The sequence below is a fragment of the Physcomitrium patens genome, chromosome 20 (assembly GCF_059467195.1).
Source record: "Physcomitrium patens ecotype Gransden chromosome 20, ASM5946719v1, whole genome shotgun sequence".
Lineage (NCBI taxonomy): Eukaryota > Viridiplantae > Streptophyta > Bryopsida > Funariales > Funariaceae > Physcomitrium > Physcomitrium patens.
Genome location: NC_143429.1, coordinates 11112874 through 11125219, shown reverse-complemented (window position 1 = coordinate 11125219; position 12346 = coordinate 11112874). Strand labels below are relative to the sequence as shown.

General features: G+C 39.4%; 2 protein-coding genes across 3 annotated transcripts; both read left to right on the top strand.

The window, feature by feature from the left end:
• Positions 1-6380, top strand: LOC112273166 (uncharacterized). 2 transcript variants are annotated; one of them, XM_024501641.3, is made up of 17 exons: positions 1-421; positions 690-843; positions 1319-1498; positions 1691-1760; positions 1961-2041; positions 2262-2346; positions 2676-2730; positions 2965-3275; positions 3420-3675; positions 3836-3895; positions 4056-4154; positions 4482-4592; positions 4781-4852; positions 5056-5172; positions 5317-5466; positions 5606-5706; positions 5892-6380. In XM_024501641.3, exons 2-17 carry the CDS (start codon positions 742-744, stop codon positions 6205-6207), a joined length of 2166 nt encoding a protein of 721 aa, XP_024357409.1. In that variant the 5' UTR covers positions 1-421; positions 690-741; the 3' UTR covers positions 6208-6380. The 2 variants fall into 2 exon arrangements, with proteins under 2 accessions (XP_024357409.1, XP_024357408.1); XM_024501640.3 differs by having other exon boundaries at positions 22-421; positions 1934-2041.
• Positions 6381-7212: 832 nt separating this feature from the next.
• Positions 7213-11638, top strand: LOC112273167 (dnaJ protein ERDJ3A). The gene is made up of 7 exons (XM_024501642.3): positions 7213-7612; positions 8179-8234; positions 8591-8664; positions 9015-9661; positions 9850-10185; positions 10473-10802; positions 11062-11638. The coding sequence occupies exons 1-7, from the start codon at positions 7520-7522 to the stop codon at positions 11335-11337; spliced, it is 1812 nt and encodes a 603-aa protein (XP_024357410.1). The 5' UTR covers positions 7213-7519; the 3' UTR covers positions 11338-11638.
• Positions 11639-12346: the final 708 nt, after the last annotated feature.

The following is a 12346-nucleotide window of genomic DNA, read 5'->3' as shown; positions in this document are numbered from 1 at the left end:
CGGCATGCGGATGGCTGTAGCGTGCGATGCCCGCGCGGCGATGGAAACCCTTTTTTGTGTCCTCTTCTCCTTTGATTCCCTTCGTCGTAGTTGCACGCAATGCCGCACTATGCGTGTCCCGGAAGTCCCGTAGTGTGATGAGAGGGCGAACGACACGGATCTGTTTCTGCGATATTTTTTAGTTCTTGAAGGGCAAATTTGGAGGAGTTTCGGGGAAGTTTGTAGGGGGTAGTCCAAGCACCTTCGGCTTGACGTCGGTGGTGGAAGCGAGGGGGAGGTTTTTTCTATGAGATCCATTAGGTTTTGGTGGGAGGATTGACGCATCTGCGGTTCACTTTCTTGTCGCGTGAGCAGGATCTGATTGAACTCGTTGGAATTGTTGGAATTGTTGGGATTGTTGGGATCGCATGAACTGAGACAGGTATTATGGTGGTTCTTGCATTATATTGCATGTGTCTGATGGCCGGGAGAGGATTTTGTTGAGATTGTTATTGGAAATTGTAGCACGATACTAAATTTGGAGCGAAATTAACGTTTTAGGTGTAGAGCTATGGTATCAGTTATCAAAAGTATGCTGGACTTAAAGTGGCAATAGTTTGTTGAGGTTGTATTTGAGTTTTTTCCATCAGGATCGAGAATTGGCTTTCTATAGGGAGGAATTCTGAGGTGTTCATTGATTCTTTTCCCAGAGGCGGTTTGGCGAGTTGAGTGTGATTTGTTGTGAATTTTTCAAGTACTCGAATGGGAGGACAATCTGGTCCAACTATGGACTCTGGTGATTTCTTTGACCAGTCCGAGTTTGTGCCATCCTCGAAGTCAAATGCACCATCGAAGCCTGTCCAAGTATGTATTCACTGCTCAATGTGAGATAGATTTTTTTGTAGATGTCTCAGATGTGTGTACTGATGATAGAAGCTTAAATTGCAGATTGATCTATTGTATTTGAAATTTTTAAAAAATAGTTATGCGTATTTTATTTGAAAAATGTGTTGATTGTGTCTTCGCGTTTCCCACTTAGGGCTTCACTAGCTTTGCTTTTACGGATTTTAGAATACATGCACCAAAACATGTCTGTTGAGTGTGTTTATGTCCGTACTCTGAATGTTCTGACTTCCTTACTTTGTCAGACGTAAGTTTTGATTCACTGAGAGCAAATTTTGAACGACGCTGCTCTACAACGTTCGGTCTATACTCTGTTCTGTTCTGTTCTATTCACCAAATATTTTAAAGTCTAATTGACCTTAAGAACGTTTTAAAGTGTTTCTGACTTGAAAAATACGTAAGACTCAAGATGCTATGTCTTTTATGACTTTCGCAGGATAGGAGCTCGTCGTCGTCAGGAAATGAGGCTGGGAAGATGGTTGTTGGAAATGGGAGTCCAGACTCCTACAAGGTTGTCTTTATTAAAGATAATGTATCTGTGCACCCAACTCAAAATGCTAGTGAACGTATCAGCGGACGCCTACGACTCATAAAGCAGGGGGCTTCTCTTTTCATGGTAGGAAGTTATCAACATTCTCGTCCATAAGCGATGCTACTGTAGTCGAAGCCCGCAGTACAATGTCGCTTTGTAATGCCCCTCAGATAAATAAACTAAATTTTTTCTGCGTTCTCTGAAAGCATAGCGCAGGTTGGGTCTTCGAATCTGGCGTTGATATTTTAACATGGGACCGGTCTTTGTACTATGCAGACATGGATTCCTTACACCGTTCAGGGCGCCGCGCGCCGTGGAACATCAATTATGAAATCCACAGAGAAAGGTGTGTATAGGGATTTATGAGTATATCGTTTCGTTCCACTCAGGACAACTTTACTGCTTGCTGGCGGAGATTGTGCATTTTGCATTTTGATCTCATTCTGACTGGCACTTGATCAACTTGATCATGGAAGTTGCCAGATAATATGTCGTGTGGTTGGTTGGTATTCTTAACAGACAGGAATTTGTACACGATTCGTGCAGTTTCTCTGGCAGAGATGCGGTCAATTCGTCGCCATACTCCACCCTTTGGTTTGCAGTATGTTATCATCGTTCTTACGTCAGGTTCGTTCTTTTTGTTACCTACCTTTTGAAGTGAATGGTAGTGCGAACATCTTGGTGTATCCTTGGTGTTGCGCAGCAACTGTCTTGGTCTTCTTTCACTCTAGTACTAGTGGTGGTTATCGTAAACGAGGTCGTTTTCTGACTGATGTTACTGCCCAAGATCTATCAGAGGATCTATTTTCTTGGTCAAGCGTTTATAGAGATTGGTTGTATTGTGCAGGTCTTGCATTTCCTCCCTTATACTTTCATACTGGTGGAGTTCGAGAGTTTTTATCAACTCTTAGAAATCATGCTCTGCTTGTGAGGTAAGTCAGAATGCGATCAAGATATGCTTTAGATTTTCATTTTTGTTTAGCGCGTGTAATTTTTGGAGGCAGCTTGTGTAGGCTGGGGTGGGCTGGATTTTTATCTTGAGAAGTATTATTTTAAGGAGCGATACCCCACGGATGTTCAGGGTTTTTTTAACATTTGAGATAGTGAAGTTAATTTTAGGAGTCCTTAATTTTTGAGGCCGTTCAACTCTTAATAGCAGTTTGTGTTACTGATAATTACTTGATGGCTTCGTTGTTCTGTGTTGTAAAAAGGATATATTTTATCTTAGATTAATTTGTTGTTCTTTCGGTGGTGAATACAGATCAAACGACGATTCAAATGTATATCTTGTGAACGATGTTCAAGACCCTTTACAGGTTAGTGCATTATCATAAGTAGTTGAGAATCATGTGGCTATTGAATTTGCACACCTCATTTATTTTAGACATCTTAATTCTGTATCTTTTTAATAAAAAAACTATGGTTAGCTTATAAATGAATCTTGAAGTTCAATTTTATTCAAGTCCATCTATATTTAACGAGATTTGTTAGTGATTACGTCTGAACTGCGTATCTTAGAATTATGTTCGATGGTGATTTGCATGTTTCAGAGGAGTCTTACATCACTGGAGCTTACGGAAGTAACTCCTGTATCAGTAATAACCCCCGCAGCCGAACCTCCTCCGGTTGTGACGAAGGAAGATGATGTTGAGCCAGTGCCGGAGGAGAGCATCACTAGCAGTAGCATGCATACATCCGTGTACAGACAAGGTGTTCGTAGGGAGGCATCTAGAGAAATTATAAATGTCTTGGAAAAGTTTTCTATGGTTACGAAATTTGCAAGGGATACGACAGCGCATCTGTTTGGAGAGAGCCGGTTTCTTGGAAACTCAGAGATGGATCTTGATCGGGCACCTATGAGGTTGGTTTTGCTGGCTCATTCATGGCGTTGTTGACTATCTCATAGCTCGAGATTCTCAGTAGATTTCGTTTTGTATCCTTAGTTTTTTATTTATTTCTTTATTCCTTATCTTATAAATGGATATTTCGTGATATCATTTGACAGGCTACGCAACGACGACGCTTCTAAGAGCAACATTGAATTCCAAACCTTGAATAGACCACAAGAATCTAACAGTGATGGTAAAGAAGCGGTAGCAAAGGGTGAAGATGAGACTCACAGAAGATTGACAGGAGTTGAGAAGGAGAAAATAGAACGGGGGGAGAAGGAGAAGAAAGAGGAGAAAGAGGAGAAAAAGAAAAGTGCAGAAGAAGAGGCAGCTACCAATGTAGGAACATTTGAGCTTGTTGATGGTACTCAGGTACACTTATCATATCAAATATTCTCTGAGTTGCATCGCTTATCTTGACCTCTCTAGCTTGGAAAAACCTTTAAATTTGGTTGAGATGTACATTCTGTACGTTAGACATCTACAGTGATAAGTCTTTTCTGATAAGTCTCTCGGTCTATGATAACCGCAGAATGATTCACCAGCTTTGGTGTGGGGACGAGCACGGCCACCACCTCTCGGTCATGAAGAGGTTTATCTCATTGAAAATCTGCTTAAATTCACAGCAAGTTGGTCATTTATTATCTTCGCCTATGGCTGTTCTTCAACTAATAGTGATCACTTCAGCCATTACTCTTACATAGATAGTTACTTTTGAATGTCGATTATTGAGCTTTTATGTGGGTGTGCAGTGGGCTACTTTCTTGGATAGCGAGGGCCGTGTAGTTGACCCAAAAGCTCTTAAAAAGCGTGTTTTTCATGGTGGAGTTGAACCCAACCTGCGTCCGGAGGTAACACAGTAACTTTGAGAAGGTTCCCCTTGTATGTTCAAGTTCAATATTGATCAGATCACACAGGTTATTAAAGATTTTTTAGCAAGTTTTCGCTACTTTCTGCTACTGGTCTAAGTTACGGGTCTACAGCAACAATGCTGTGTTCATGAATAATACATTTCTTCTTCTATCTGCTTTTTGCTTCAAAATTGGTAAAATTGTTTCCTGCCAACATCTGTGTGAATATGATTACTAATCTACTTAGAGTTTACCTCGGTAATTTACTGCACATGAACATTTGAGTGAATTTATCATCTGATCTATGTCTTTATCCTTTGTTTGCAGTTATGGAAATTTTTGCTCGGCCATTACAAGTTTGATTCTACATATGCAGAGCGAGAGGCCTTGGTAGCATTGAAACGTGAAGAGTACAAAGTCCTTCAGACACAGTGGAAGGTGCGGAACTCTATATATATTTGAAATGTCTCATTGTTTTACATATTGAACTATCTCGTCCTTGCCTATATAGTTTTCTCCTGCTTGGTACTGGTATCAACAGTTCTTTGTGTTCATTTGGTTAAAAGTCGATTCGGAACATGAATCCCCGAACTCTTTTTCTTAACTCACTTGACAATGGCGTGCAGACTGTATCTGAAGACCAAGCAAGGCGATTTGCTAAATTTCGGGAAAGGAAGCACCGAGTTGAGAAAGATGTGGTACATTTCTCCATCATCACTTAGTACCTATTTATACATAAGCCTCGTTGTAGAAAAATGGTTCATCAACTCCATTCTAATATATGTCGTTTTGGTTATAGGTGTTCTTTACTGGTTCTGCAAAGAAAGTACACGTGATCGTGAAGATTAAGTCATGCTTTTCAATGCTAGTAATGATAACGAGTAATGACATCATCTTGCAGGTTCGAACAGATCGAACTATTCCCTTTTACGAGGGTGATGACAACAAAAATGTGGATATTCTGCGTGACATCCTAGTGACGTACTCGTTTTACAATTTTGATCTGGGATACTGTCAGGTGAGTATTTGAAGTTATCTGATTTATGAAAGCCATTAGAAGTTGAGTTATATTCAACCAGCTTTTCAATCTGAAAGTAGGAAACTTCGATCGGAAGTGTCATATACTGATTCAAATATTCAAATGTGGGGAAAACGTACTCAGGGTATGAGCGATTTGCTGTCGCCAATTCTACATGTGGTTGTGGAAGAGTCAGAGGCTTTCTGGTGTTTTGCTGCCCTCATGGAGAGGATGGCTCCGAACTTCCATCGCGATCAAGCTGGGATGCAAGCACAACTCTCTGCTGTATCTAAGGTGAGCTTATATATGCTAAGGAACTCATTTAGTCAAAGTCCTTAATCTCTTAATTTACTGTTCAATATTTCTCACACGTTTAAACAACAGCTTTTCTGCACGAATTCGAAGAATCTGACAGTTCGTGGGTTTACTACAGTTGGTGCAGTTGCTGGATAATCCTCTGCATGATTATTTCAAGCAGAATGACTGCTTGAATTACTTCTTCTGCTTCCGGTGGATTCTGATCTGCTTTAAAAGGTCAGTATTGTCGTTTACCAAAGCTCCAAAGTAATGGCAAACTATTCTCACAAATGTGTACGTAAAACAGATGGCTTCATATACTTAAGCAGCGAGTCCTGTGCATTTTACAACTTGTATTTTCGGTACCATAATGCATTTCCTTATTTTCTGACGGGCAAACGTTTGAGTATGTTTGTTTGCAGGGAGTTTGATTATAACGACGTATTGAGACTGTGGGAAGTTCTCTGGAGTCACTACTTATCTGAACATTTCCACCTATATATGTGTGTGGCAATACTGAAGAGGCATCGTCGTAAGATCATGGATGAGCAAATGGAATTTGATACCCTGCTGAAGTTCATCAACGAACTGAGCGGGCACATTGAGTTGGAGTCTACTCTTCGCGACACAGAAGCTCTCTGCCTTTTTGCTGGGGAAAAAGGGACAGCATGTATTCCTCCTGGAACACCACCATCGCTTCCTGTGGTCGAAGTGGACGCTTTTCCCATGTCGTTGTAATAATTCACATGTTCACATTTTATGTACATAAGTTTTAGGTCTTTATTGTTGTCATTGGACGTGGTTCAAAACACAGTGATGTGAAGAACCCTTAAGAGATCATAAGTGCTGTGATAAACCATTTGTTCTCTGTTATGCACATATTGAAATAAAAGCGTTCTTTTTAGTGGGCACCGAATTTATAAAAGCGCATTTGGTAATAACGTCTTCTCAACGAATCGTCCGTATAATAATCTTGAGATACTTTACTGTGGTCTCATCCTTCGTTAAGGAAACAAAGTGAATAGCCACACGGTATCTAATTCTTAAGCTAAAAGTGAAGAAACGTTGTTGGTCAAACATGTAAAGTCTTCCATTAATATATACATTAGTCGCATGGCCACTTTCAAATTGATCCATTTTCTTTTTTTTTTTTTTTTTTAATCTTTTCAATCAAAATAAATAAATAGAACTAATACTTGTAATTCTAATAAGACGAGCCAGTTCAAAAATACAGTTGAGTAAAACAATTTCAATCAAGGCCCAAAATGATCATGTTGCCATAAAGATCACTCTTTTGAAATGGAATTTTATTCATCGATATAGTTTAGTTTTTTCTTAATAAAGTACAGATCCTGCAAGTAGATTTATAGTGAGAAAAAGCCATTTTTTTTTTTATTTCTGCTATCAATAAACATAACATCACCACAAGTTTAGAGCCAAAAGATATGACAAATTTTTATCACACTCTGTTGCAAGGAGAAGCAATGACCCACGCCACGTCGGCAGTCCACATGGCACACCCTTATTGGATTTCTTACGTAACGAGCTCTCATGGACAAGAGCTCTCTTCGCGCACGACGTTTTCCCACTTGCCAAAAATGCTTCGGGAACCGTCACAAATGAGGAGAACGCTTCCAGAGAACTCTAATCCCGAGTCCGATGGAGTTCCATAACGTTCCCTACGCTGGAATGACATTTGGGTTTATCTAGATCCTTCATTGGGGATATTGAGGGGAAATCTCGGAATGGAAACATCCAGGGCCAGAAGATCTATCAGTCTCACCTCCAGACTCTCCACGATTGTTGCTTTAGCAAATTTGGCACAGCCGGTCGTTGTTGTCACGATCGGTGTTGTTGCATTGTCGTGTCGTCGTCGGTTGTATGAATCACTCGTTTGGAGTTTTGTTGTGAAGGAATACTGGTTGCGGATTGTTGTGTGGAACAGCTGTAAGTTGCGTGCTGAAGAGCGTTTCGCCCTCAGTGTTGTACTTCTGACGACAAGGGTTGCCCATGTGAGGTCTCGCGCTACGGGGACCGCTCCTCACTAGCCATGGCAAGCACATCCCCTGTGAATTTGCGGCTTTTCGTCTATTTCCTGCTTCTCATTGTGGTGGCGGTGGATGCGAAGAAGGACCTGTATAAGGTGACCAACCTCCATCCTTAATTCTGTGCCGAATTTTCTGCTTCTCGTGCACGTTGTGCACTTTCTTGTGAGCTCAGCGTGAAACTTGTAGACTGCCTTTGTAGTCACGATTGTGATTTTGAGGAATAGCTTCGCAAATGTGTGTTGAAAAATTGAATGGAACGACAGTCGCTGGACGGAGCATAGTTACTGAATGACGTAGCTTGGTTTGAATGTGCAAATCATTCTTCAAGTTAGAGAATGAATACACACACTTCGAACGTAATAAACCCTTCAACTATATTCAAGTCTCAGATTCCAGAGCTTCTGCATAGCTGTTCAATTCTGCAGTTCGGAGATGAAGGAGTCGTGGAAGTTTTCGGAGCTCCTTAAGCATAGTTGTCATGTTCTAACACGAAATAGGTGATTGTGGATATAGAAGATAGATTTTCAGCAATGTAGTGATTAGGTATAGATCTCCTACTTATTGAGAGGAGGTTTCTTGCCCTGAGAATTTCATTTTCCTACGTGGATTATTTTTCTTGCTTTCTGAACCCTACATGTGGTTAACGGTGTTTGGATTTCAGGTTCTAGGAGTTGATAAGAATGCTAGTGATCGAGAGATCAAGAAAGCGTTTCACAAGTGAGTATCTCTGGAGCTCGGTGTTGGCGTTGTACTGTCTCTTGGCTGTCCACGTTTATATCTGTCTTCTAAGTTTTGTCAGCGTCAATGAATCTTAAAGCGCGCAAGGTTACTTTGGTTGCACATTGTGGAGATGTTATATGCGACAAAAGTTCTTTTGTGAATTTCCTAATGAGTTGTAACTTCGGGTTGGAGTTGAATGGACTGAGATGTCAATTTATCGTACAAACATGTAGATCGTGGAAATCACGTTGTACCTTTTCTGTAGTTATGAGAAGTTTAATTGGGAGGTTCTCACGAAGTTTTGTTACAAAGTTTGCGGGTCCTGACATCTTTGTTTGATCTGCATTGAACAGGCAATCGCTTAAGTATCATCCTGACAAGAATAAAGCAAAAAATGCCCAATCAAAGTTCGAGGAAATTAGTCACGGTATGTTGTCTTACTCTCATGGTGTGCCATTAATGAATATGATCCATGCATATGACGTGAGGTTTTAGGGCTTTTGTTCAAGTTATGATTTTAACTGGACGTAAGGATTGTTCATTAAATAAGTTCGACCTTGAAACAATAAGTAAAGAACTTCTTGCTTTTGTTTTCTACTGGAAATTCCTCTTATTTTAAGTTCAAACCTTTATCTCAGTTCAAAATATATTAAATTTCGATCCGTTTATGAGGAAATCCTTGCGTAAGAACATTTCATTATAGTTTTCTGTAAGGTAGAGCTCTATGACACCACGCACATTTCTGTGCCCACTCATCCATGTAAACTTGTATTGCAGCATATGAAATACTCTCTGACGCTGACAAGAGGAAGCAGTATGATCTGGTCGGCGATGAAACGGGTCATGGATTTGGAGGTGCAAATTTTGGAGGGCAATATGGAGGACAACAGTTTCAGAGTGACGGTCCGTTCTTCCAATCTGGTGGGCCCGGTGGTCGAACATTTACCTTCACATTTGGTGGTCCTAACCAAGGTGGAGGGGATGATCATGGTTTTTCACAGTTTTTCGGCAATTCTCAATCGGGGCGTCAATCAAGACAAAAGCAAAACAACAAAAGGCAGGCTGGGGCACAATCAGGTTGGGCTAAAAATATTTACGACAAGTTCGCTGGGAATGGAGATGGAGACTCTGGTTTTGGGAACTTTGGAAACTTTGCAAACTTTGGAGGAGGGATGTTCGACAATCTTTTTAGCTCCTTCACTGGGGGAGGTGGAGAGCCGAAACAGGGAGAAAACATTTCTCGGAAGACTGTCAATGTACCCAAAGGGGTCGAAAAAATAGGTCCTAAAAAGTTCAAGACACAGGTGTTGGGGACCGAAAAAGTCTCTTGGGTTATTTTATATTACATGCCAGACTCTCCTGGAATAAGTGACAAACTGAAGGCCCTGGCATATTTTGCTGAAGAGATGAAGGGAATAGTTAAGGTGAGATTAGGATCGGTTCCCGTAAATTATTGTTTTTTTCTCTTAAATTTTTTTTAATCATGTTTTTGATATCTTCGATTGATTACAATTTCAGGTTTTTACAAGACAATGTTTTATTCTGTTTGTTTATATTCACATAAAAAAGTTCTGGGTTTCGGAGTGGACGTTAACAGAAGTTGTTGGACCAGGTTGGTGCAGTTGACTGTGATAGTCAAGATAAATTTTGTAAAGAGCAAGAAATCCAACAATTTCCTAAGCTTCTAATCTATCCCTTGAGGGCGGGAGGAAGGGCTAAGCCAGTGCCATATAATGGCGACTGGACAATAAAAGCTGTGAAAAAATTCATCAACCAGCAGTTTTCCCCCTTCACAATCACACTTACTCACGAGAATTTTGTGGAAGTCATGTCGAAGGATCAAGAGCGACCGTTGGCTATTTTGGTCAGAAAGACCAAGGACCATCCAGTTTCATGGGTTGCCTTGTGCGCAGAGTTTGAGAAGCGGGTTGACTGTTATGACACCAAAGTGAGAACTCTCTCATTCTCGTATTTTATTCTTAATCACCATTGTTTGACAAAAAGAGATTTTGTAATTCGTGCTGTTAGAAATACGCTATCGTTGCAAGTATCACTTTGGGTTTGAGCTTTGAAAAGCTTGCTTATGCAATAAATCTAACTGGTGGTACGCTATCCTGACAGTAATGTTGAAATTAAATTCTAAACACCCTGTTCGCTTACACCATACCACGAAAATGCTTGTGGCATTGACAATCAGCATCGTTTATGCTTGCTAAATGGCAATGATCTATGCAGGTTACCAGTGACGAGGATCCTCTTGCTAAGAAACTTGGAGTAAAGGAATTTCCAGAAGTTGTAGGACTTTTGCCCAACGGGGATCGTCTTCATCCAGACGGTAGAGTTTTTGACGAATCGCTACCTAAAACTGTAGGATCTCTAAGAACATTCCTGGAGAAGCTAGAGAAGAACCAGGATCTTGAGAGCAACGAGCCTAATGCTGTCCCTGTTCCTCACTTAACCAAAACAAATATGAAGAAAGTATGTGGTCCAGATTCATCGTTGTGTATCATTGCTGCATCAAAATCCAGCAAAGGAGAAGAGAAGTCGAAACGGATTCTTACCGAGGTTAGTTATCATTCACATTCCGGTACTCCAGAGGTCGATGTAGCAACGCTTTTGGACGTCTTTCAGATCTAGAACTTATTCTCTGTTCCGAAAATGGACTTCTGGTTTTCATTCATAAACCATGGGTCTTTGAACATGATGCATGGGCCAGATTTCATGATAGATTTGTTATAATGTTATTCGTTTCTCTTATTGTACTATGTTACTGTATACACCGAATGAAATTTCTTAGAAATAACAGTATTTGTGTTCGGTGCAGATATCACAAAAGTCGCTTGTTAGAAAATCACATGGAAAAGGTCAGCCAGTATCATACAGCCTGGTGGATGCAGCGAAACGGAAAACCTTCATGAAAGCATTTTCTGCGGTGGATCTCTCCAGCATTGACACAGTTTTGGTGGCCTACAAGCCTCGCAGAGGCAGGTCAGCATTGTATAGGGGACCATTGACGCTTGAAGGGGTTGAAGACTTTGTCACCAAAGCATTGGTTGGTGATGTTACCTTCGAGCCTGTATATGAGACACCGACGCTATGATAGTCTAGAGTAGGTTAGTGTTGTCATCCAAATACCTGTGCATATTAGGATGAGAATTTTGAGAAAAGATTACGGCCCATTTCCTGAGTTTCTCCATTTGCTTATATTGCCCATTATATTGTCGTTTAGTGAAATCAAAAAATTATTACATCCATTCTCATCTTCCTCAAAACTTGGCCTAGACGGGTAAAAAGAAAACATAATCGATTATCTTCAATAGCTAGTTTCACAATTCTAGCTGATTACCTGGGACGTATTTAAAGACTCATTGAAATTTTGAAGCAAATGAAATTTTGATGGAGAGGCATCTATCTAAAGAGGAGAGAAATAAAATGTTCAAGAAGAGGAGAGCAATTGAATAATCGTTGTCTTACATTAAAATAATGTTCTATGGCTGGCATGTTATTAGTAGCACAACACAAAAATATCATGTGGTGAATACAACATTGAAACCTGTTCATTTCAATAATTAATCTTTATGATGACATTAATAACTTGACTAATATGACATGATATTACTAAGTTTTTTTTGAAATAATTGATGTTTTATGGCACGAATCCAATAGTATGTCAATTGTGATAAACAAATATATTAGAATTTAATCTTTCATTTTTTAATTTTTAAAATTTAAATTTTTTTTTTTTTACGAAGTTTTGAAAGTATTCTAGCTTTAGTTGTAGAAGATAATTTATAGAATAATAAACTTGATAGAGACTTTGTATATTATTTTTGGATATTATTATAAAAATCTAAAATTTTCTATTTATCAACATTAATTTTATGTTGATTCCAATTCGATTGGATAAATTATCAAATATTTTATCATTTGATTCATAATTAAGAATTCTTTTTGCAATTTTTTGTTTGTATTGATTATTTTTGGAAGAAAAAATTAATTTTTTCTAATGAATTTCAACTAATTAGTTTGAGCATTATTTAATCCAATTAAACCAATTAGATTAAAAAAATATTTAATAATCTAAAATATAGGTTTTTAATGACTAATTA

What these genes read in the sequence shown, in the direction of transcription:
- LOC112273166 (XM_024501640.3), top strand. Translation starts at nt 742, where the DNA reads ATGGGAGGACAATCTGGTCCAACTATGGACTCTGGTGATTTCTTTGAC. An exon ending in CACCATCGAAGCCTGTCCAA is followed by an intron (nt 844 to 1,318) that starts GTATGTATTCAC and finishes TGACTTTCGCAG; the next exon opens with GATAGGAGCTCGTCGTCGTC. An exon ending in TTGATCTGGGATACTGTCAG is followed by an intron (nt 5,173 to 5,316) that starts GTGAGTATTTGA and finishes AAACGTACTCAG; the next exon opens with GGTATGAGCGATTTGCTGTC.
- LOC112273167 (XM_024501642.3), top strand. Translation starts at nt 7,520, where the DNA reads ATGGCAAGCACATCCCCTGTGAATTTGCGGCTTTTCGTCTATTTCCTG. An exon ending in AGATGAAGGGAATAGTTAAG is followed by an intron (nt 9,662 to 9,849) that starts GTGAGATTAGGA and finishes TTGTTGGACCAG; the next exon opens with GTTGGTGCAGTTGACTGTGA. An exon ending in CGAAACGGATTCTTACCGAG is followed by an intron (nt 10,803 to 11,061) that starts GTTAGTTATCAT and finishes TGTTCGGTGCAG; the next exon opens with ATATCACAAAAGTCGCTTGT.